Genomic DNA, 25,332 nt, shown 5'->3' on the forward strand with positions numbered 1-25,332 from the left:
GTTACTATAAAAAAATAGAAAACAGGTATAGGCAAGGATGTAGAGAAATTGAAGCCCTTGTAAAATGGTACAGCTGCTGTGGAGGAGTGTGGCGTTTCCTCAAAAAGTTAAAAACAGAGTTACATTATGATCCAGGAATTCCACCTGTGGGTGTATAGCCAAAAAAATTAAAAGCAGGATCTCGAAGATATCTGCACACCCATGTTCACAGCAGCATTATGCACAACAGCTGAAATGTGGAAGCAACCCAGGTGTCCACTGACAGATGTATGGATAAGCAAAATGTGGTCTATATGTATAAGGGAATATTATTTAGCCTTAAAAAGAATTTCCGACACATGCTACAACACGGATAAACCTTGGGGTTTCCCAAGGTGTCCCTTATGCTAAGGGAAATAAGCCAGCCACACAAACTATGATTCCACTTAATGCGGTACTTAGAGTTGCCAAAACCGTAAAGACAAAGTAGAATGGTGGTGGGAGGCAGTTATTGTTTAACGGGTATAGAGTTTCAGTTTCACAAGATGAAGAGTCGTGGGGACGGATGGTGGTGATGGATGCACAACAAGGTGAATATATTTAATACCACTGAATGTGCACTTACAAATGGTTAAGATGGCAATTACATTATGTGTATTTTACTATAATACAAAAAAATCAATTTTGAACAATTCCAAATATTTGGAATGTTTAGCCTCCCATGATAAATTACTTAACATTTTATGAAGTTTTTTGTTTTTTTGCGGTATGCGGGCCTCTCACTGTTGTGGCCTCTCCCGTTGCGGAGCACAGGCTCCGGACGCGCAGGCTCAGCGGCCACGGCTCACGGGCCCAGCCGCTCCGCGGCATGTGGGATCTTCCTGGACCGCGGCACGAACCCGTGTCCCCTGCATTGGCAGGCGGACTCTCAACCACTGCGCCACCAGGGAAGCCCTATGTGAAGTATTTTTTAAACTGAAGTATACAGTAGCTGATTTACAATATCGTGTTAGTTCCAGGTATACAGCACAGCGATTCAGTTATATATATATGTACATGTACACTCTCTTCAGATTCTCTTCCCTTACGGTTATTACAAAATATCGAGTAGAGTTCCCTGTGCTACACAGTAGGTCCTTGTTGATTATCTATTTAATATATAGTATAGTAATAAATAATCCCAAACTCCTAACTTATCCCTCTCTCCCCCTTTCCCCTTTGGTAACTATGTTTGTTTTCTGTATCTGTGGATTTATTTCTGTTTTGGAAATAGGTTTATTTGTATTTTTTTTTTTTATTCCACATAGAAGCAATATCATATAACACTTATCTGAAGTCCTGGTGTATGGTGTGCTCACTTCACAATCCCTCTGAGAGTTTCATGGTTAGCTCAAGTCCATCACAGAAGGAAGGTGGATGTGCACGGGGTTGGGGGCACTGAAGCCTCAATGTTTGGGCACAGAGTAAACACAGCGGGTCTTGCTGCAAGGTCACAGCTGGTACATGTTTTTGCTGCGCCTGCAGATATGGACCTGCAAGCATTTCTCAGGAATCTCGCTGGCAACAAGCTTATAATAAGGTATGATGCCATTGTTTTAAGTAAATGTCCCATCCTGCTTCCAGTGATTTTTTTTTTTTTTTTTGGCGGTACGCGGGCCTCTCACTGTTGTGGCCTCTCCCGTTGCGGAGCACAGGCTCTGGACGCACAGGCTCAGGGGCCATGGCTCACGGGCCCAGCCGCTCCACGGCACGTGGGATCCTCCCGGACCGGGGCACGAACCCGTGTCCCCTGCATCGGCAGGCGGACTCGCAATCACTGCGCCACCAGGGAAGCCCCAGTGATGAGTTTTTAACCATAAAGCAAAATACTCCCCACAAATTGAAAATGTCAAAGACGTCACACTAAACCACATCATTTCCCTTCACTTGGTTTTGAAATTCAATTTCCCCTTTATTTCGAAATGGCTCATCTAAACCAGTCTTCCTTTGCAGAGGTGACCTAGGAAATGGAGCAATGAGCTCTGTGGCTTCAGTGACGACCTTACTCCTCCATGCTGCCCGGCATGCACAGGGCGGGAGCGGGTGACACGATGCAGCCCGGTCCTCTCCTTTCCACAGCAGAGGCAACGGTGACACGGGACCACAAGGTGGCCCCGAGGAAGGAGACTTGGGTTCAGACCTACTGCTAAACGCCTGCCTTGTTTCCCACCTACTCACCTACTCACCTACTCCCAGCCCTGCCTGCTTCTCAGAATGCTGTGAGGACCCATGGGGTCCTTGCTAACAAAGCCGTACGTGATCTGGGGCCAGCCTGCCTCTCAGACCTTAATCCTGCACCCTTCTGCATTGTGCCCACTGCCTTCTAGCCACACCGACTGCAGGTAGAATTCGTTTCTGCCTCAGGGCCTTTGCACAAGCTGCCTTTTCTGCCTGGAAAGCCTTTCGAGTTCTGTGTCTGGCCCCTTCTTGTTATTCAGACCTCAGCCTAATTCAGTGAGAGCCTCTCAGGGCACCCAGTCAGTCATGCTGGTGAGACCCCCGTTCTAACTCTCTTCAAGGCACTTCTCCCACCTGAGCAGGGTCAGTGACCATCTCATTCTGGCTTGGAGCCCCCGTGTGGTGGACTGTGCCCAGCACACTGTATGCTCACTGCACATTTATTTAATGAATGGCTGAAGAGGGTGAAAACGCTCTGGAGAAAACAAAGCACTGCGTGAGATAGAAAACGTTTTTATTAATGAATAAAACCTTCCTTGCTTTCACTTAGTGATTTCTCTTGGAAACGACAGCAATATCACACTGATGACTCCAAGAGCCAACATCATGTAGATGAAAACCTGCCTTTGCATCGAGCAAGAAAGAATGGAAGGCAGTTGCTCTGTATCACGTTTCAAGGGAAGACGATTCATGTGTGTACATCCCTCACCGAGACACTGTCCACTCACCAAGTTTAATTTCATCCATTCGCCTTGAGAAAGTGAAGAGCCTGAAAAGGAACAGCTGCTGCTAAGGTGGCAGCGTAGGAGAGCTGCTGCTTCTCTGCCCCCGGGGCCCCGGTCAGGGCTGGCAGATGGCCTGCAGGCTGGTCTGGGAGACCGCCTGATGCTGCAGTTCCCCGCGGGGAGGACGCACCTCACTAGACAACATGCTGGGAATGGCCCATGGGCTCCTTCTGCCAAGAAACCGAGACCTAGTTACTAGTTTACTGGCTGTGATGCTCAGTTAGGCACTTAAAGCATTGGCTTTAAGTGCGAGATGAGTTTACACGAGTCAGTGACATACTATACAGGGCGGCCACACGGTTTCATCTATTTACACTCTTCCTACCAGGAGGGCTGAGGGAGCGCTCCTGCCGCTGTCAGGTCGGGGCCCACCAGTCCCCTCATCACAGGCAGCGAGGCCTTTCTACGCACCCCCTCGGCCTCACTTTCCTCAGTTCAAACACCACCACGAAGGGCGCTTCCGTGTCCCTGCCCAGCCGCGGGGTCGGCGGAGCGATGACCCCACCTGCTGATCCTGGCTGGAGCAGCCAGGGAGGGATCTGCCCCGAGCGGATCTCAATGCCCCAGTGACCCATGGCACTGCCGGGAAAAGTTCCCGTCCTCGGGCACCGGCTGACACGTGGGGTTTCCAAATACGCTCTCCAACGTTCCACGTCCTCACACTTGGTTAGTTTCTTCCGGTTTTAAATCAGCTGTACGGCTCCAGAAGCGACCAGGGGTGCGATGGTTTTGTATCGCATCAAGTGCTGTGAGCCCTCCTCCAGGTCGATCACATAGTCCCTGGAAAAGGAACAACGTGCCCGCGGAGCTTGGCTGCAGCCCCACGGGGAGGAGCGTTTCCCACCGTCCACAGCGCGAACGCCACTCACCTCTGCTCATCTATTTCCGGTTCTACCAGTATGTTTTCTTGTCGCTCTTTCACCCTCAGAAACACATACGAATCCAGATCTGGTTTGGGAACTGCCAGGAGGACAGATAGTGTGATCAGAAAATGCTCAGCTGACAAGATCGGGATGGAGAAGCTGCTGGGATTAACTGCCTCAGGCACAAAGGGACAAAGCATCTTGGGGGCAGGGATCTGAGGAGAGATCTGGCTCCTTCTAGAAACAGCATACTTCCCTCAAGGTTGCACACGGCACCCGCTCATCTGACAAGTGATGAGGCCCTAAGATCTGCAGGGTGCCTGGGAGGAAGGGTGAGGGCTATTGGAGAGACACGCAGGGCGTCTTAGGAGGACCGAGTGTGTGGATCGGGCCAGAAAGAATGTCTGTATAAAGGGAGGGAGGACAGGATGTTAGGGGGACGGGGTCACACGGCGACGGCCTTGAATGTCAGGGAGACGAACACGGGCTGCGCGCCGTAAGCATCCCTCCCTCCCTCCCACCCGCCAGCACTTTACCAGAAGTGCCCCGCACTGGCAGCTCCTCCAGACCTTCCCTGCCTGCGGCTCCGTTTGTGCCGAGGACCCCATCACCTGCGGGGTCCGGAGAACCCACCGGACGACTCAGTGTTCAGAGCCCAGCTCAGGTGTGGGGCTGCCATCGGTTCCGTCTACGGGAGGGGGGTCAGGATAACTGACCGCAAAGGTCTGGGGAGGGTCTCCTGGGCTGCTCGGGGGTTCTGGGCCTGCCAGAGACACCAACTTCAGCAGGGTCAGCTGGGCCCAGTGGGCAGCTGCTGATTTGAGGAGACCCTCGAAGGATGATAGGCTACAACACCCTTCCACGACCCTGCCATTGTGGTCTCCGTGCTCCAGGGGGCATCTGGGCTGAGCAAGGCTCTGATCTCACTTGGGTAGGCTGGCTCCCGTACAGCTCCAGCCCTAGGCGCCCAGCTCTGGTCCTTAGAAGGGACCCAGGACAAGCGACACATGAGCGTTAGGAGGTGTTGGCCAGCATCAAGTAGAAGCAGCTCTGGGGCAACGGCCTGGACCCGGCTCAACTGGATACGACAGGTGGTGCTGGGCAATGATTAGGGACGTGGTCCTTGCTCCACTCATAAGTGCAGACGAAAGTGGCCGAACTAGACACGGACTGGGCCTCCTGTGTCCCTCAGGCAGGTTCACCAAAACGACCAGTTCAGAGTTCCACAAGCCCGGCACGCGGTGGGCTTGCTCCTGGTGTCCCCTCCACAATGACACGCTGAAGCCCCGAACCCCAGTACTTCAGGATGGGAATGGATTTGGAAACCAGGCCTCTAAAGAGGCAAAATGAAGACATCAGGGTGGGGTCCTGATGCAACCTGATGAGGAGAGGGACAGACAGCAGGGTGCATGTGCAGGGGGCGGCTGCCTGCAAGCCAAGGAGAGAGACTCAGGGAAGCCAACACTGTCAGCACCCTGACCACGGACTCTGGCCTCCAGATCTATGAGAAGATCCAGGCCGGCTGGTCAGGCGCCCCCGTCCTGTCAGTGGTACTTAGCTGTGACAGCCGGGGCTAAGTCCCCCGCCAGCGGCAGGGCTCAGAGCGCGGCCCCCAGGCTGGGTCGGCGAGGGACGCTCAGGGCTCGGCTGTCCTGGACTCAGCTTGGGAACCCGTGGACTCCAGGCCCCCGTGAGGTCCTGTGTGGACATGGCGAGCTGGGAAAGACCAGGGAGGTGGACTGGAGGCCACATGCCAGGGGCCCTGCTGGCTGATCCAAGGTTAGGGGTTACCACCAGGGCCCCCCCTTGGCTTGGCAGACTTTCGGGGGACCGAGCAAGGGGGCGAGAGGCAGAGGAGATGGCCGTGCTTCCCTCCCTGGCGTCTCCCTGCCGTCTGTCCTGCTCTCCTTCCCACAGACGGGAGGCTGCTCACAACCGAAGATCAGGAGCCCTGAGGGATCCCCGGTGTCCCAGCCTCCCAGCTAACGTTCCCCCGGGAGGAGACAGGCCCTGCATGGCCTGGAACCTGTGAGGGGGACGCTGCTGCCCCCGGAGACCAGAGACCCCGGCATCTTCCTCACCCAGAGGAGCTGAGCACAGCACGGACCCTCAGGAGGTGACTGCGTACGCGGGTGAGCCTGCACTTACAGTGGAAGCTACGAGAATTTCCTCCGAACCGGAAGAACACAGAAGTGATGCTGCAATCGGCACCCTGGCGCCTGCTTTTCACAATTCTTGGTTTTTAACCCAGAACGCTTCCCCTCTGTCTCTTTTCTGTTGACTTATCTATGCACCTATTTGCCCATGTTTGAGAGAAGGGAGTGGAGATGAAGATGCTATGCTAAGGCACCTGGAGACACGCGGGGTGTAAACTACGGCCCCTCGGGACGTCCGAAAGGAGAATGCTCTGCCCACCTGCCCTCAAGAGGTCCACCTTCTGTAAATTAGGAGGCATGTGCTTTAAGGCAACGTTCTTCAGGTAGGTCTCTGTGTTGGCCAGGTACCTGAAACACACAAAGCCACATCGCAGTGACGACACGCCCCGGAGCCACCAGGGCTATAAGGCCAACAGCAGTGGCCCTGCGACTGGCCTCAGGGACACAACCACCAAACTCACACTGGCAAGCCAGGGAAATAAAGGCGGGCCCCACGCTCGCTGCTTACTCACTCTCTGGCAAAGGCAAACTCTTCTGGAGAAAGGCTGGAAGGCTCCCCCTCACGGCGTGTCTTCTCCTTTTCAAGGACGTGAGGGAAAAACTTCTCTATCTGTGGGGACAGGAGACACCTGTCAACGCTTTTTGCCATCAGCAAGTTTGATCAAGTGTGTCATCGAAGGTCTCGCCTGCTTCCAGTGGCATACATGCTAGTTTTCTGAAACAGGTCGAGGTTAATCTAGAAAGTGACTCTTAAAATGACACGTTTTCATGGTTGAGACTCTTTCTAATCATAAGACTTACACACTGGACTTCACGAAGGCGGGTTTCAGAGAAGTTGGAGCAAAGGCCAGGGCTCAAAAAAGGAAGACAGTTTAAAAAGGATGAGAGGCTTTCATGAAAGAAACTCTGGTGAGACAATTGGAAATGGAAGTTAAGAGAAAGGAAGGGGCTGTTACCCAGCACTTCTGTGTCACTGTACAGACACAACTGTACAACCTGTGAAGTGAAACAGATACAGAGGCTGGAGAGACACACACAGAACATTTAAGCAGACAGAGAGTGACGCTTGATTATAAAACTATAACCAGGGACTTCCCTGGTGGCGCAGTGGTTAAGAATCCGCCTGCCAACGCAGGGGACACGGGTTTGAGCCCTGGTCCAGGAAGATCTCACATGCCGTGGAGCAACTAAGCCCATGCACCACAACTACTGAGCCTGCGAGCCACAACTACTGAGCCCATGCGCCACAACTACTGAGCCTGCAAGCCACAACTACTGGGCCCACATGCCACAACTACTGAGCCCACGTGCCTAGAGCCTGTGCTCCGCAACAAGAGAAGCCACTGCAACGAGAAGCCTGTGCACCGCAATGAAGAGTAGCCCCCGCTCACCGCAACTAGAGAAAGCTCGTGCCCAGCAACGAAGACCCAATGCAGCCAAAAATAAATAAATAAATTCATAAATTTATAAATTTATTAACAACAACAAAAGAAACAATATAACCAGCAAGGATAAAACCCACAATGAGGTGAGGCTTGGGAAGCATGCTAAGAACTACCAGAAAACGACAACAAAGCTAAAAGCTACAGAAAGGTGTGTGGTCAGGAAACAGGAAAGGCAGCCTCGTCTGGAGTCAAAGCTCTCACGATCACCTCCGCCAGGGAAACGCTCTCTGCGAGCAGGACCATGATGACGGCGAGGAGGAGCTGAAGGCCCAGGTAAGGCAGCACTTCTCCTTACAGCGGTGAGGTCTCCCGGCTCGGACGGACTGTGCTCTGGGATGAACTAAATTCTCGTCTGTACGGAGTCTGAGTGTGTGAAGCACCTTCTCCTGTCCTATGCAGATCACCGCTGCTACTGTATCATGTCATGCACTAAAGCTACACGCCACTTCAGAATCTCAGAGTCACCGAGTTCAGAAGAGGTGGGAAAGATTAGAGGCAGACACATTTCTTGATTTTCAAAAATACAAAGGAGGGGACTCTTCCAACACACATCAGCGTCCTTCACGCTGTACGTGGCCTTACAGACAGACGGTTTGTGAACTCAAAGGAAAGTAGCGGTGCGCGTGAAGAGCGTTCACCTCACCACACACCCCAAAAAGCTGAGCGGCCTGGCAGCTGAGGGTGGGGAGAGGCGTAGCGCGTCTCAAGTTTTTCAAAATGCGTGATGATGTCTTTAACGTCCTTGTGGACAAGCTGTAGCGGGGGTGCTGGGTGACAGCACAGACTAGGAGACACATAAATGAGTGAAAGAAGAACACGGGCTCAACTGACAGACGCCAATCAGCGGGGAAGGCTCTGGCAGGACAGCGACCACTGGCCCGGTCCTACTAACGAACCAGATAAGACCTTTGATGACACACTCATCCAACTTGCTGAAATAACTAATACGCTAGGTGACAAGATTGGGATCCAGAGACCAGGGAAATGGCCCAAAAAAAGAAGCTGAAGAGGGACAAGTATTGAGCCCTACACTGAAGGGTCAAAAATCAAGCCATGGAAATACAGGATAGTGACGGGATGGCGTAATAATAATCACAACAGCTTAAAAACTTCAAAAGAGGTGGTGCTCGTGGTGAGTGCGGAATGAACCCCGGGTGACGTGTCCGTCAGACACTACAAGATACTGGGTGGCGTTTCTACCAGTCTGATATCCACAAGGGAAGTGATCATCCTGCTTTTCACAAAAGTGACCAAACTACAACGGGAACTCTGTTCCACTGTAGGTGGGATAATTTAAGAAGGATACTGATAAACCTTTTAAGGGAAGAGACCAGGAGAGTAAATGGAAATAAACGGCTGCAATGTTTAGCTGAGAGGGCTCTCAAGAGCCTTCCGAGCTGTCTTCAGTCTCTGAAGCGCGTCCACATGGTAGAGGGTACGGCTGGCCCTTGAACAACTCGGGGCTTGAGTGTGCCAGCAGCCCTCCCCTCCCCCCACCTTGCAGTCGGCCCTCCGTATCCCTGGGTCTGCATCTGGATTCAACCAACCTCGCATCACTTTACAGCAAATATTTATTGAAAAAATTCTGTGTATCAGTGGACCCACGCAGTTCACACCCATGGTGTTCAAGAATCAAGCGTATTTGCTTTGTAATAACTAAGAGGACAATTGGAGCCAAATTAAAAGAAACTTCAAGGAGGTAAGAACTTCCAGGTTTAAAACAGACGTCATTGAAAATAAGCATGTTTTGCCGTTTCATTTTTATAAGTTAGACGGCCACAGAGATATAGCTGAATGTCATTAGCACGGTCCACTTGACACTGACTTAACGACAGATGCAAAACAGTTCTTAAAACCAGGTCCCCTCTGGTCAGTATTCCCTGTTCACCCACTGCCAATACCTCCACGCTCAGCACCGCCCGACGGTCCCTCCGGGGGGGGGGCCGTTCGCGCAGCAGACAGACTAACAGTGTCCCTGGAGGTGGGAGACAACGGTGCCGTCGATGCTTCTCCTCCCGACTCTGGCTCCCCTGACGTGGGGCCTCAGCAGCACCTGCGGGCCCTGGACCCTCCCGGCTCCTCCCAAGACCCTCAGTCCGCACGACAGCTGCCCCCCAACCTTCGTGAGCCGACACCGCAGGTAGCTGCTCAGGACGAAGCGGATCCTCTCCATCTCCATCTGATGGATGCCGACCTTCAGGTCCCCCTTCTTGGCCCTCCTGAGATTTTCTTCCTGTTAACAGAGAAAAAGAAGTTTGTAAGAAACCTGAGAGTCAAAGACTAATGACTTTTTTTGTTCAATCAGCGCGCGGCCCATCATCATTGGCAACGTTAAGGACTCAGAGGCTACATTTAGGTCAGAGGAGAACAAAAAACTCATCGCTTAAGGGCTCTCATTTCCTTCTAATTTATTAACTACACAAACAATACATGACCACAGTCTCACGACATAAAGTGCAGACAGCACTCGTTTACTTTTAGAAAATGACCACTTGAATAGAATCTGAATCTGGCTGGTCAGAAGGGCCCAGAAGAACCCCAACCCGAGTGTAAAGGACGGCAGCAGACAGAAGAAATGTCTAAAGGGTCTTGAAAGTAGTTAAAACACCAGTTGAGAAACTGTAAAAGACCAACGTTTCAAAGCTACCCTGAGGCTGTCAGTGACCGAAGCTCGGTTCATCTAAGGCAAGGACCGCACACTCAGAGGCTTCTGGGCCAGGCAGGTAAGGCACCTGAGAAAGGTGGGCAGCCAGGAGCTGGGGGCCTGGGGAGCACATTGGAAGGGGCGGTCCCTACCCTGCTCTGGTCAGCTGTTCTCGCGTACAAATGCAGGAATGCTGAGGACAGGTTTTTAGAAGCTGACAGCCAGATGTTCATAGGAGCTCCCAGGCTTTGTAAATGTAGATAATTCAACATTAAAAAAGAAAAAAAAACCCCAAACTAGGCTGGGCCCCACGGAACAGATTTGCTGTCAGCCTACGGCCTCTCACCATGCCGACACACCTTCTAAGCTGCCCTCCTCTGAACGCTGAGGGAGGCACCTCTTACCATGTGCTGCAGCTGCTCCATGACACACTCCACGATTTCCGACTTGTTTTCCAGCAGCTCAGGGGCAAACTTTTCATTCATCCAGGCCTAAAAAAACAATGCCCGAAAAACGCACAAAGGGGCATTACTCACAATGGAGCAAAATAAGCCTGTGAGTCAGTACTCACCCCTAAAATCACAGCCGCCTCAGCAAAGAAACTGTCTACCGGTTGGAAATACTGGAAATGCTTTGAAGACAAGCTATGTTTAATGATGGCTTTTTTATTTCCTTTAGTGGAAAGGCTGTGTTGTCAGTACACCTATGACTGAGAGTAACCCTACCTGGTGTCCACTCGGTACCTGTCACCGGGCACCAGTGTCTGTATCTGCTATTGCCCACCAGGGGGCACCAGTGCCCTCCCATTCAGCTCAGAGCACTTTATAATTTTTTCATTCATCTCTGTCATAACTGAGATGAAATGGATACAGTTATCCTTACCTTGTTGATGAGAAAACACAGATCACGTTATTTACTAACTGCCCAAGAGTACAAAGGATCACAAAGGAAATGGAGATTTATCTATTAAGCAGTTTTTGGAATAAGACGTTAAATCCCTAATTTATGACTTAGGCCCAGATGCTTGGTATGTTTCAGAAATTACCAAGGCTTAGGGAACTGAAGTATCCACTGGTGACTGAGGAAGCTGTACTTATCTTTCAATCACAGGAAATTGAGTTCTAGCATAGCTCAGAGTTACAGGCCAAGCACACTCCAGTTATTCATTCTGACACACTTAAGTCTCTGCTTCTCCAATTATCACCATTCAGACGCATTATTAAATACCGGTATTGCTACTATCATAAAATTTTTTTTCAGGTGCTCAAGCTTCTGGAAGAGTGTTGCAGATATATAAAAATTAACCAGAAAGACAATCTGTCTTTTCAAGTAGCATAATGAATGAGAAAAGATCAAACTGTCATAGAGAACTTATAAAGCAGGAGATTTTCTTTTTTTTAAAATAAATTTATTTATTTTATTTTGTTTATTTTTGGCTGCATTGGGTCTTCGTTGCTGCACATGGGCTTTCTCTAGTCGTGGTGAGCGGGGGCTACTCTTTGTTGCGGTGCGCGGGCTTCTCATTGCGGTGGCTTCTCTTGTTGCGGAGCACGGGCTCTAGGCGTGCTGGCTTCAGTAGTTGTGGCACGTGGGTTCAGTAGTTGTGGCTCACGGGCTCTAGAGCGCAGGCTCAGTAGTTGTGGCGCACGGGCTTAGTTGCCCTGCGGCATCTGGGATCTTAGTTCCCAGACCAGGGCTCGAACCCACGTCCCCTGCATTGGCAGGCAGATTCTTAACCACTGTGCCACCAGGGAAGCCCAGGTTTTCTTTTTACCTGACTTTATTAAATACTGAATAGGTACAAAAATATTTATGAGATACATAATACTGATAAACACCTATGGGCACATAGCTTCATTAAAGAATATCATCATCATTTTACAAGTCCCCTTGTGTCCCCTCCCTCCTCAGAGGTGATCATTAGCCTGAATTTAGTGATTAATTTCCTGTAGTTTCATTACTTCTGTTTTTATCTCTACATGGTGCTTACCAACCTTTCCATGACAGGGCACTCAAAGAAATGTTAGCACTGTATGGTATACTGGGTAAAGTGGAGTAGACTTGGGGGAGATTTCTCACTTGCAGTATGAAATCACGGTAATAAAACATATAACAGTAGGGCAAAGTTTATATTAGTACAAAATGCTCAAATAAAATCTTTTCAAAATTTTTAGGGAGAAACTTGTATTTAAGTTCACAGTCTCTTTAAAAATAATCAAGTTCTCTGTTTGAAATGACTGCATTGAAAAAATTTTAACGACAACCTGTTTATCACTGTTACGGGTGAAACTGTGCCGCCTCCACCTGCCGATTTGTACGTTAGAGCCCTAACTCCCAGCACCTCAGAATGTGACTGGATTTGGAGATGCGGTCTTTTAACGAGGTAGTTAGGTTAAAAGGCGGTCACGAGGTGGGTGTCCTTGTAGGAGGAGAAGAGAACACAGACACGGAGTTTCCCAAGGCTCAGTCCCTGGTACCTTCTTTTCTTTATGTACATTCACTCTCTATGGGAAATTGTCTACAGAGAAGACAGAGCACATGAGGACACAGAAGACGGCCGTCTCCAAGTCCAGGAGAGAGGCCTCAGAGGAGACCAACCGTGTCAGCACCTTGATCTCGTCTCAGACAGAAGAGCCTCCAGAACTGAGGAGATAAATTTCTGTCAGCAAAGCCACCCAGTCTGTGGCACTTTGTTAGGCAGCCTTAGCAAACGAATACGACCATTACAATGAGGAACTTTGCATTTTAGGTACCAAGTTTTAAATCGTATTTTTACCAGTATTCAAGAGTATCCTACGTATGCTCCCGGAGCTGTGCTCATCAGTGGCCTTTCAGGCCGGCCCTGAGGCCATGCTACACAGCAGCTGTCCAGGCGGTGGCGAGGGCAGGAGAGCATCAGGTCACAGGTGTGACGCCTGCTCACCCACTCCCAAGGCCGCCAGACCCCACCCTCCTTGGGCTCCCTCCCAGGGAGCCCTGAGGACACCCAGAAGAGGCCAGCAGTCTGGGCCCGGCTGACCTGGAGGGCGAGGGTCAGCATCTGAGCCTTTGCAGAGCCTCAGCGTGTGAAGCACCACCAAGCTGGCAAGCTCTGCCCTGGACGACAGCTTTGCAAGGGTTTGAACGGTACACAGACGGTTTCTTCAGCAACTTATCTTTTGTTCTTCCATGTGATGCTCCTGACAGCTGTCCATGCTGTGGCAGGAGCTTTTACTCATTTTACTGCTGTTTTTCTCCCTCGTTATGTGTATATGCCGTACTCTAGGTATGCACCCAGAATAATTCGGCCACAAGACACGTGTGCCTTCTTTAACCTGACCAGAAAATAACATTATTTTTTTAAAGTGACTGTACCAATGTACATGCACATCGTGGTATACAAGCGTGCTAAATTCTCTACATCCTTGACAACCCTTTATACTGTTCACCTGTTTCATTTCTGCCACTCGGATGGGTATAAGTGATATCTCATTGGGTTTTAAATTTTCAGGGTGCCTGTGAATCTCCTGAAATTACATGCAAAGTTCTGCACGGGTGTATATGTGCATTATTCTGGGAGGGAGGGCCAGAGGTTTCACCAGATTCTTAAAAAGGTCTGAGACATCATTTTTAAATGACCTTCCTTGCGTTTTATCACTCACGATGGCATGTAATGGTAGGAAAGAATGAAGAATCCTAAAGTAACAAACATGAGAGAGCTCTGGAAAGGGGCGGTGAGAGGAAGAAGAAGAAGGCAGCAGGTGTAGTATATCAAAGAGAACTGGTTCACATCCTGGCTCTGTTGTGTGACCTCGGCAAGTTACTTTAGACCTCTCATCTCTAAGCCTCAGTTTCCTCATCTGTAAAATGGAGATGACAATAGGGCTTGCCTCAGGGAGGTGCTGTACTGATTATGACCACTCGCACCTAACACACGTCAGACAACACTCTGAGCTCTTCACACATAATACCCCATTTCATCCTCACAACAGCTCTGTGAGGCAGCCTCTATTACTACCTCCACTGACAGTCAAGGAAGTGCTAGAGACAAGCTATACAACCCGCCGAAGTTGTAAAACAGACGAGTGGGGACTTCCCTGGTGGCACAGTGGTTAAGAATCCGCCTGCCAATGCAGGGGACACGGGGTCAAGCCCTGGTCCGGGAAGACCCCACATGCCGCAGAGCAACTAAGCCCGTGTGCCACAACTACTGAAGCCCACGCGCCACAGCTACTGAGCCTGCATGCTGCAACTACTGAAGCCCGCGCGCCTAGAGCCTGTGCTCCGCGATAAGAGAAGCCACCTCAATGAGAAGCCCGTGCACCACAACGAAGAGTAGCCCCCGCTTGCCGCAACTGGAGAAAGCCCGCGTGCAGCAATGAAGACCCGACGCAGCCAAAAAAAAATTTTAATTATAAAATTAAAAAAAAAAAAACGAGTGGCATGCAGGGATTTAAACACAGGTAGTCTGAACTCCGAAACTACCAAGGCCTCCTGAGACAACAGTTGTGAAAAGCCCTGGCACGCAGGAAATACTCAATAAGCCACAGCGATTATGACTAAAAGGAGAAACGGCCCAGAAGTGGTTTGAGGTAAGCAGTGGAAACATACAGAACGGTGGACAAAAGGAAGTATTTGGAGGAAAAGGAAGAATAAGACCAGTTTTCTCCTAAAGAAGGTGTTTCAGCACTTTCTAGACCTTACAAGTCTCTACCAAGCACTTCTGCGGTACCCACAAATACCAAGCAGATCCTTTGCTCTGTGAGCTGTTCTCGTAAATGTCCCCAAAACTGACCCTCTCTGGCCCCACTTGAGAATTTTGTGTCTGACATTATGAGGTTTCTATCCGGCTGTCCCCCTGCTTCCTATTTCTGTGTAGACGGTAAGATGAGGTCTCTCTTCTCTTGAAATAAGCCTAGAGTTCCATCTCATTTCCTGATTCCTGACATTTGCACAGCTGGACTAAATAAAAAGGCTGAGCTTGGAGCAGGGGGATTCTGTTTGGGCTGCTTACCTGTTCCAGCCTGTCAATGAGCTCTGCAGGGGTCAGGACCACCTCCTCACTCCCCGCATCAGAGTCCTGTCCCGAGAGATCCAGTTCCTCTGTCATCTTCTCTGAAACCAGGAACCTAATAAATAAAAGAACCCATACTATGCTGTGTGTTCCACTTCTTTTCAAGAACCTGGAAAAGGGAAAGGTTTACTGCGGTTGTAGAGGCTCACTGGCAGTGGCTAGGGAATTCACAGGTTTTGGTTTTGTAATTCTTCATCTCTTTCTTCAAATCTTAGGTCAGGGATCAATTTCTCAAAGCGATCACTCCTTACAAGGGCTTCCACGTGCACCCTGAATTGAGCACCTACCACACCCTGCAGTAATTATCTGTTTGCCTTCCAGGAGGAGGTCCTCTCCTCGGGGGCTGCGTTCACTTCAGCTCTAATATGAATCCTTGCACCTCTAAGGACTGGGGACACAGTGACCTGTGCAGCCCCTGCGCTCAGCACGGCTCTTCACTAAGAGCAGGCAAATAAAATTGCTGGGAGAACCAATCCATGCCCGTTTCCTGGAGCCACAAGGCCCAGCAACATCTGTCCGGTCGGTGACCCAAAGGGCTTAGGAAGGCGGGTGGTGGGGACGAGGGCGCGTCCCCGGAGCCTTAGGGACACCGAGAGCACAATGCTCCCGCTCGCCTCCCGGGGCCACGAACACAGGGTCACCGCCTCCCTCCAGGCGCGCGCGCGCGCGCAAGACGCGCGCGCACTCCCAGCGGTCCCACTCGGACGCTCACCCGGGCCTGGGCAGGCTGCGAAGGCACCCCGGGTTGGCGGGTGGCGAGGGCCGGACGCTCGCGGGAAGCAGCCCGAGGAGCACCAGCCGCAGAATGGTCCGCGAAAGGCCTTTCCGGGACGCAGCTAACCCTCCACTTCTCAGCTCCCGCGCTCCTCTTGGACACTTCCCGTCCGGACTCAACGTCACTGCGCACGGACGGGGCTGACCAATCACGGCCAGACGGCCCCGCCCACCCTGGGGGCGGGAATTGCGTCGCCGATGGGGCACTTCCGGAATGGAGGCGGGCCCGAGTTGGGCCCCGCCCACCTCGTCCCGGCAAGGGTGTGCGGTGCAGGATGACACCTCCCAAGGACCGTCGGCAGGAGGCGCCTGGTCACCGCGGCTGGGGGCTCCGGCGGCGTGGGCCTTCCCGCCACCGGTTGCAGCCGTCCGCGTGTGCTCTGGCCGGTAGCCGGGCCTACAGAGAGGTGGGCTGTGATAAATCAGGCCGCTTCCACCTCTTGGGTCGGCTTCTCCACCCACTTCTCTGGTGGCCCTTCTGGTTACCGCATATCTGCAGGGGCTGCACCTGTGGCCACTACTCCCAGCTCTAAAAGACTTTAGGCGAGTGGTTCTTAAAACGCGGTTCCAGACCACCAGCAACAAATCGGCTGGGACCCGAGAAAAATGCAAGTTCTCAGGCCAATCCAAGACCTGCGGAATCGGGAACTAGCGGGGGGCGGGGGAGGAGGGGGGAGACGTTCAACAGTTTCATCAGGTGATTCTGAGGCAGGTGAGCTTGGAGAACCATAGCTTTAGGCAATGCTTCCATCCCAGCTGCTCTCTAGGTTATTTTGACATTTACAGTTTATGCCTTCTGCCTTTACTGTAGGGCAAAGATATATATATATATTTTTTTTTTCCTTTGTGTGATTATAGTTTTTCATCTCTGAATTGCTGATGCTTTTCTTTCCGCTCTCCTTTGTTTTCTGTGCAAAGTGTCGCTTCTGGCCCCCCTAGAAGTGTCTCTTCCCCACCAATCTGAAGATGCTTTGTGATGTGATTAGAAAAAAGTCCGGCTAATTGACCGATTGGGTAGTACCTGCCTGATTACAATAGTGTTATAAAAATAATTACAATAGAATATACTGAGTGAGAGAGTGGACATATTTACAAAGGGCTGAGGAAGCTGGGGACAGCAAAGAGGTATTCCAAGGGAAGGGCCCTTTGAGCTGTGCTTGCAGAACGAGTTCTGTTAATGACAGATGATGGCCTTTTCCAGGTCCATTTCAATTCTGTGTTGCAGTGGTTGGTGACCCAGTGGTTTTTAGTTGTGGCAAGTTGTGTTTTCCCAAGAGAGCTGCTCTGACATCAGTCTTATCCTGAACCTTCTGCTCCCACCTCTCTGTCAAGAGGTGGAGTTTGTGATCTCCCCTTTTTAAAAAAATCTTATTTTGTTGAAATGTAGTTGATTTACAATTGTGTTCATTTCTGCTGTACAGCAAAGTGATTAAGTTATATATATATATATACATATATACATACAGATTCTTTTTCATATTCTTTTCCATTATGATTTATCCCAGGATACTGAATATAGTTTCCTGTGCTATCTGGTAGGACCTGTTGTTTATCTGTTCTCTCTGTAATAGTTTGTATCTGCTAATCCCAAACTCTGAATCGTGTCTGAGTCTGTTTCTGTTTCATAGAGAAGTTCATTTGTGTCATATTTTAGATTCCACATAAGTGATATCATATGGTTTTGTTTTTCTCTGTCTGACTCACTTCACTCAGTATGATCATCTCTAGGTCCATCCATGTTACTTCAAATGGCATTATTTCATTCTTTTATATGGCTGAGTAGTATTCCATTGTATATATATACCACATCTTCTTTATCCATTCATTTGTCGGTGGGCACTTGGGTTGTTTCCATGTCCTGGCTATTGTAAATAGTGCTGATATGAACACAGGGGTATATATATCTTTCTGAATTAGAGTTTTGTCTGGATATATGCCCAGGAATGGGATTGCTGGTTGTGATCTCTCCTCTTCAATCTGGGAAGATCTTTGTAACTGCCTGGACCAAGAGAACGTGGCAGAAGTGATGCTGAACGGCTTCCGGAGCTGAGTCGTGAAAGGTGGTGCAGCTTCCACCCACTGTCTTTCTTGAGCTGCATCCCTTGGGAGCCATGAGCTGACAGGTAAGATGTCTGGCTGTCCTGCAGCTGCCATGGAAGGTCCACATGGAAAGGTCACTTAGAGATGGAGAGCCATGTCCAAGGAACCCCAGCTGTTCTGTCCTTCAGATGTCTGAGTCGAAGGAGCCTTCAGACGGTTCTAGCTCTTAGACTTTGAGCGACCCCAGCTGACCCTAAGGGAGCAGAAACAAGCCATCCCGGCAGAGCACTGCCCAGATTGCAGATTTTGAGCAAAATATAGTTGTTTTAAGGCCCTAAGTTTTGGGTTTTTTTCTTTTTTTATTTAAAAAATTTTTTTGGCTGCATTGGGTGTTCGTTGCTATCACAGGCTTTCTCTAGTTGCAGTGCGTGGGCTTCTCATTGCAGTGTTCTCTTGTTGAGGAATATGGGCTCTAGGTGCTCGGGCTTCAGTAGTTGTGGCACGCAGGCTCGGTAGTTGTGGCACATGGGCTCTAGAGCGCAGGCTCAGTAGTTGTGGCTCGTGGGCTTAGTTGCTCCGCGGCATGTGGGATCTTCCCAGACCAGGGATTGAACCTGTGTCCCTACATTGGCAGGCGGATTCTTAACCACTGCGCCACCAGGGAAGTCCATTTTGGGTGGTTTTTAATCAGCCTTAGAGGACATGAACATTAGTTTCTGAGCACAATCCCATTCTTCCATAATTCTCATTCCTACATAGCTTTGCAATGGTCTTTCCAAATATTCCTTAAGTGTTCTAGATTGGAGTCCACTCACCGATGACTTCCCTGTATGAGTACCCATTGCTAAGTTTGCTCACTCAGAGTCTTCCCTTCCACGGTGCCAACTGCCACCCTGGTCTCCTGTTATGCCCCAGCTGGGGAGCTGGCGTCCAGCTCCTGCTTCCTTACTAAACAGGGCCGTGACCTGGGACACATCACTTCTTTGGGCTTCGATCGGTTGTACTGCCTGTCCAGTGAGAACAAGATGTGCCTTCCTGAAGGCAGAGGGATAGATACATAATTGGGGCCCCCCCTCAGCTTTTGCTTCTAAGATCTTTGGTTCCAACTAATATTCATCAGATAAAATCACTCTAGAGTCAAATGAGTTGGCAGAGAACGATTTCTGCTATGTAAAGAAGGAGCATTGAAGGAGACATCCAAAGAGGATCTACAGAGCTGCCTGTGGGCGAGCAGCACAAACTTCTGGTGGGACGGTTGGCCTGTGAAGTTCAAGAAGGTGGGAGAAATGACCCGACCTAAGTTACATTACGTTGAATGGAGAGAAAAATCAGGAACATCTGGTGGACGTAGCCCCATTGTCAAGAAGTTTTAAAAAATAATTACATAGCCGTGCAAACGGAACGCCTTTCATGAAAATGATCACGTGAAAAAGAGAATTACGTAAGTTATGATAGCAGGAGGGTAAAGTTTGATGGTGATGTATGGAATTGCAGGACAGAATTTATAGGCAAGTTCTGATGATGAAAAGAGCAAGTGAACATGCCAGCATGAATTCAGATGAGTAAAACATGAAGCTACCAACATAGCAAAAGAAGGAAGAAGCTAGTGCCCAACGGTGAAGAGGATACAGAAAATAGGACCCTGTACAATTGAAGAAAGTCAATGCAATTTCCAGATACTGCTCAATGAAGGAGTTGATTTCACTTAAAGACAAGGCAAATGGAAACAGCCAAAATATATGTGGTTAGGTATGGAAGTATGCATTAATAAGAATGGTCCTAATTTTTTTCAATCACTAAGGATAAAAGACAACATATACATATCTATACAGTACCGTGAGCCTTTTTGAAGATGATGCTTTCTAAATACAAAGTAATACCATCATTACTGTTCATGTATCATCACTGCCCTTGCTCATTTGGTCAACAGCTGTTTCTCAATGTTTCCTTCCTCTGAATTCCATCACATTCTTGGTCTTGATACCCTCAGAAGCAAAGCACTGAGTCTTGGGGAGTGTATTTGTTAAGCAGAGTTTAAGCCCCAGTTGTTCTGAATGAATGAAGACTTGGCCTAAGCGTAGGAAAGGAAGAGGGCGGTTTGCATTTTTAAGGAAAGCAGAAAAGTACTCTTAGAATATTTCCTTTTAGCCACACAAGGAAAGCTGTCGATTGGTGAATTGTAAGTGTTTTTCTGGCTGATGGTAAAACCCCACACGCAGTTGTATGGCTGAGATGCTGGAAAACTCAGGGGGTCAGAGCCCTGAAAAATGTAAAATCTGGGCAGTGCATGATATTTCTAATTCCTCTTTAACCCCTCAGACTTTATAGCTCCTCATCCCTTACTCAAATTCCATCTTTAAAGCACATTGAATTAACCTATATATGTTTCCAATAAAGATATAAACTTTTCAAATCTCTTCTAAGCTTTGTGATCACAGTTTCAAGAATAATGTGGCTTTGTACTATTGTTTAGCCAAAAAAAAAAAAAAAAAAGCAGGTACAAAGCTTTAATGCTCTATTCTCCTACCTGCTCCCTTGTAGGAGCATGGTGAGACCCTCTTTCCTTAGTTCGGTCTTAATGTGTTTCTAGTTTCTAGCACAGACGCGACCTCCACCTTTGTGTCTTGTTGCCTTATGGTTGATGGGAGGATGCTTTTTTTCCTCCCAAGCCCAGAATGAGCCTTAGGAATAACAAAAAGAGTCAGTTTGCTGTGGAGGGGAACCCATCTTCTGAAAAGAAAGCTGACCCAGGAAATAGAGCATCTGGCTTTGACTTCAGCTCTTATGAAGGCTCCCCAGCCCTGGGCAAAGCTGTAGATGCTGTCTTCTCACTTTGCCTGAGCTTTGTTAACGAGGAAGCAGAGGCCGACACCAGCCAAGGCTGGCACCTCCTCGGGCAGAGTGTAAGATTACGTTCTCTCGTCCACTCTTTTTTTCTTTCTTTCTTTTCTTTTCTTTTCTTTTTTTTTTTTTGCAGTACGCGGGCCTCTCACTGCTGTGGCCTCTCCCATTGCGGAGCACAGGCTCCGGACGCGCAGGCTCAGCGGCCATGGCTCACGGGCCCAGCCGCTCCGCGGCATGTGGGATCTTCCCGGACCGGGGCACGAACCTGTGTCCCCTGCATCGGCAGGCGGACTCTCAACCACTGCGCCACCAGGGAAGCCCTCTCGTCCACTCTTGAAGCTTTCCTTGGAGGAGCGTGGACAGAACACCTCAGGCTTAGACACTGCAGGGAAGCGGGTTGTTGGAGGCTGGAGGGAGTCCCCTGAGAGGAGTCGGGAGGTTGTATGATTTTAGTCATGCTCTGAAAGCAGCACTGTTGATCTTCTTGTTATTCGGTGTTTCCCCCTTATACCCGCTTTGCTCCCTTCATGTGGAACTGCTCAGGGACATGAGGGATTTTGTCTCCTCTCTTTGCACCTCCTGTTCCCTCTTTCTAGGCTTCTCTCTTTCCCTGTAACCACCTAACGAACTTGTACGCATCCTTCAGGACTCAGCCGAGGTACCTCTTCCTCTGTGAAACCATCCCTAGCAATTAGGTCAGTGTATATACCTTACACTATACCTTACACTATTCTGATATAGCATTTATCACAGTATATGGCAGTGTTAAAATGTCCGTTTCTCCTATTAGGTTGTGAATTCCCTGAAGGTATCCCCAAATCTAGCACGGCACCCCTCATTCCCACGTGCATTCATTTCTTCATTCAACAAATATTTCTGAGCATCTAGTGATACTTGAGTATCTACTGCTAGGCCCTGTGTAGGTGCTAGAGGTAAAGCAGTGAATAGGAAACACAAACCATATGATGGGAGACAGACAATAAACAAATATCAATTGTTTGTCAGGTGGTGATAAAATAAAGCTGGGTAACACATATAGAACATTAAGAGGAAGGACATTTTAGATGGTTGTCCATTCAGGCTGCTATAACAAAATACCATAGAGTAGGTGTCTTATAAAGAACAGAAATTTGTTTCTCACAGTCTGGAGGCTGGGATGTCCAACGTCATGGTGCCAACAAAGTCAGTGTCTGGTGAGGGCTTCCAAATGGCTGTCTTTTCACTGTGACCTTACATGGTGGGAGGGACAGTGGAGCTTTCTGGGCTGCTTTTATATGGGCACTAATCTCATTCATGAGAGCCCCACCCTCATGATTTAATCACCTCCCAAAAGTCCCACCTTCTAGTACCATCGCCTCGGGGGTTAGGGTCTCAACATGTGAATTTTGGGGGAACACAAACATTCAGCCTATAGCAGACTCCCTAAGGAAGTGACATGTGAGCACAGCTTGCAGGAAGAATGAGTCACTTCCAAGGAGACGAATGTGCAGCACTGTGAGGAGATCCAAAGGCTGTGCAGTTACTTGCTCATTGCAGAATATAAAATGACCATGAATTTTCCTTTTTTAAAAAAAATTAAATATATCTTCTGAAAAACTATGGCCAAATAGCATTTATCAGGCTAAGTAAAATGATTTTCTTAATGGTTTTCTGGATAAGAGTCAAGCAAAGAGAAATGTGACCTTTCCATCAAGAAATATGTATGCCTTTGTGTCATGAACCTCTGATGAAAAGCTTCTATGTCTACGTGCTGTGCAGGTCCTCATGTTTATTTAGGGTCCACATAATTACTCTAGGGAATTGTCTCTAGGTCTAAATGAAAACCAGGCAAACTCAGTATTTCTAAATGCTTACAGCTTAGGGCAATGCTCTTTTTTTAAAAAAAAAATATATATAGCCATAGGAAAAAGCTAAAGGGTAGCATTACTCAAGAATGTACCCTGTATTGGCACATGAAAAGATGCTCAACATTGCTAATTACTAGAGAAATGCAAATCAAAACTACAATGAGATACCACCTCACACTGGTCAGAATGGCCATCACCAAAAAGTCTACAAATAACAAATGCTGGAGATGGTGTGGAGAAAAAGGGAACCCTCCTACACTGTTGGTGGGAATGTAAACTGGTGCAGCCACTATGGAAAACAGTATGGAGGTTCCTCAAAAAAATAAAAATAGAGTTGCCATATGATCTAGCAATCCCACTCTTGGGCATATATCTGGACAAAACTCAAATTCAAAAAGATACATGCACCCCTATGTTCATAGCAGCACTATTCACGATAGCCGAGACATGGAAGCAACCTAAGGGTCCAGATGAATGGATAAAGAAGATGTGGTGCATATGTACAAAGGAATACTACTCAGCCATAAAAAAGAATGAAATAATGCCATTTGCAGCAACGTGGATGCAACTAGAGATTCTCATACTAAGTGAAGTAAGTCAGAGAAAGACAAGTACCATATGATATCACTTATATGTGGAATCTAAAATATGACACAAATGAACCTATCTATGAAGCAGAAACAGATTCACAGACATAGAGAACAGACCTGTGGTTGCCAAGGGGGAGGGGGTGGGGGGATGGAGTGGGAGTTTGGGGTTAGCAGATGCAAACTATTATATATAGAATGGATAGACAATAAGGTCCTACTTCTATAGCACAAGGAACTATATTCAATATCCTGGGATAAACCGTAATGGAAAAGAATATGAAAAAGAATGTAAAACTGAATCACTTTGCTGTACAGCAGAAATTAACACATTATAGATCAACTATACTCCAATAAAATAAATTGAAAAAAATAATGTACCCTGTATCAAAATTCCATTCATTTTTCTTCATTTCAATGCCACACCTTTCTTTGTGTTAATGGATTGTAGGCATGGCACCATTTTGAGAACTTCACCTAACGAACGAAATGAGTCATTCCACTTCAGACTAAAGTTTATTAAAATCATTTTTTCTGTATAGAGGCAACTGTTAGAATACAATCAAGTTTGTCTGCATATAGATAGTGGTTTCCCTGAGCTGACAATATACAGTAAGATTTATTTTAAAATTTTCTTAAGTTCCAAACTTTCTAATTAGAGTTACAGAGATGGAATTGTATTATAATTGTTACCATTTCGTTTTCATTTCTACACGGAGGATCTATAAATTATACATCTCTTGAGGTGTCAGTATGTGAAATAATAAGGAATAAGAGGCTTGGGTTAATAAAAGACTGTGAAATTTAAAAATTGGTGACATCTTAAAAACTTTTGGCATTGTATCTAAATTTCTTCATTTAAACAATTACAGGTTTCTCACTGGTAAAAGAGTGGCCTCTCCCGTTGCGGAGCACAGGCTCCTGACGCGCAGGCTCAGCGGCCATGGCTCACGGGCCCAGCCGCTCCAATCTTCCTGGACCGGGGCACGAACCCGTGTCCCCTACATCGGCAGGCGAATTCTCAACCGCTGCGCCACCAGGGAAGCCCAAAACTAAACACTTTAATTGAGTTCCGTATTCACCCTCTATCAGACGGCTAAAGAATGGCATGATTAATTATGTTCCATAATTTTACTATTAAATTAGCTAGAACAGATAATGTATTGATAATAATTCCGCCTTTAGGGTATCCAAAAGTGATTTTAAAAATTATATTTTCAGTTTATGCTATGTTCAGTCAGTTATAAAAATATTTTCAGCTGAAAATACTGAAATTTGGTCATGAAATTGTGTTGATTGTTGGTATCTTTGGAAACAAGAACCAGAAACCTTGGGTCAGTTGATCTGTCAGAGCTGATCTTGCTGTGAGCAGCTGTCATCCTGTGAGCTGCTAACTCAGTAGAATCAATAAGATTTGGATGTGACCCATGGAGCTCTGTGAGGGATGAAATTACTTTGGACTTTTCCCTGTTGGTGGGGAAGTGAGATCATACATTTCCCAGTCACCCTCTTTGTTTCGTTTTAGACATGTTTACTTTAAGAGAGAAATTCAGCTTGACCCTGAACTTTACCCTTAGCTAGAGGCTGCTTCTAGGCTACAAGTTCAATTCATTTCTTTTAGAGGCTTACTCACATACCTATGAGCAGGAATAAGCTATTTGTCCATATTTTTCACTTTTTCTTTTTGGTAGAACTAGCAGGACTCAGAGGCTAGTGTCTCTTGACAATGAGACCAATGAGACTAACAGACCTGAACACGTGGAGGAATTACAAATAGAGACCTGGGTGAAGTCCTGGGGAGTGGGGTTGTGTGTGTGAGTGTGAGAAGTATTGTGTAAAATGATCAAAGACCAACCTGATACTGGAGATGTTAACTGGTATGCATAATATTTAGGATATGGTCATTTATGTTGACAAATATATGTAGTTTTTTTTTAATTTTTTTGATTTTTTTCTTTTTTTCTTTTTTTATTATTTTTTATTTTATATTGGAGTCTAGTTGATTTACAATGTTGTGTGAATTTCAGGTGTACAGCAAAGTGATTTAGTTATACATGTACATATATCTATTCTTTTTCAGATTCTTTTCCCACATAGG

At 47.9% G+C, this 25,332-nt stretch overlaps 1 protein-coding gene across 3 annotated transcripts; it reads right to left on the reverse strand.

Moving 5' to 3' along the window:
* Positions 1-2,732: 2,732 nt before the first annotated feature.
* GINS4 (GINS complex subunit 4) lies at positions 2,733-16,019 on the reverse strand. 3 transcript variants are annotated; one of them, XM_082608623.1, is made up of 8 exons: positions 15,855-16,019; positions 15,083-15,197; positions 10,494-10,580; positions 9,565-9,678; positions 6,513-6,610; positions 6,260-6,348; positions 3,851-3,941; positions 2,733-2,965 (listed from the first exon to the last, which is right to left on the reverse strand). In XM_082608623.1, exons 2-8 carry the CDS (start codon positions 15,176-15,178, stop codon positions 2,902-2,904), a joined length of 639 nt encoding a protein of 212 aa, XP_082464749.1. In that variant the 5' UTR covers positions 15,179-15,197; positions 15,855-16,019; the 3' UTR covers positions 2,733-2,901. The 3 variants fall into 3 exon arrangements, with proteins under 3 accessions (XP_082464749.1, XP_082464747.1, XP_082464748.1); XM_082608621.1 differs by having other exon boundaries at positions 2,908-3,761; XM_082608622.1 differs by having other exon boundaries at positions 2,908-3,761; positions 15,083-15,251.
* Positions 16,020-25,332: the final 9,313 nt, after the last annotated feature.

This window comes from Mesoplodon mirus (assembly GCF_964341445.2).
Source record: "Mesoplodon mirus genome assembly, chromosome: 20".
Taxonomy (NCBI): Eukaryota; Metazoa; Chordata; class Mammalia; order Artiodactyla; family Ziphiidae; genus Mesoplodon; species Mesoplodon mirus.

Excerpts from the sequence above, each read along its gene's own strand:
- GINS4 (XM_082608621.1), bottom strand. The coding sequence starts at position 15,178 with ATGACAGAGGAACTGGATCTCTCGGGACAGGACTCTGATGCGGGGAGT. Across the intron at positions 10,581-15,082 it reads TCATTGACAGGCTGGAACAG|GCCTGGATGAATGAAAAGTT; the intron begins GTAAGCAGCCCA and ends TTGTTTTTTTAG. Across the intron at positions 6,349-6,512 it reads GAGTTTGCCTTTGCCAGAGA|GTACCTGGCCAACACAGAGA; the intron begins GTGAGTAAGCAG and ends TGTGTGTTTCAG.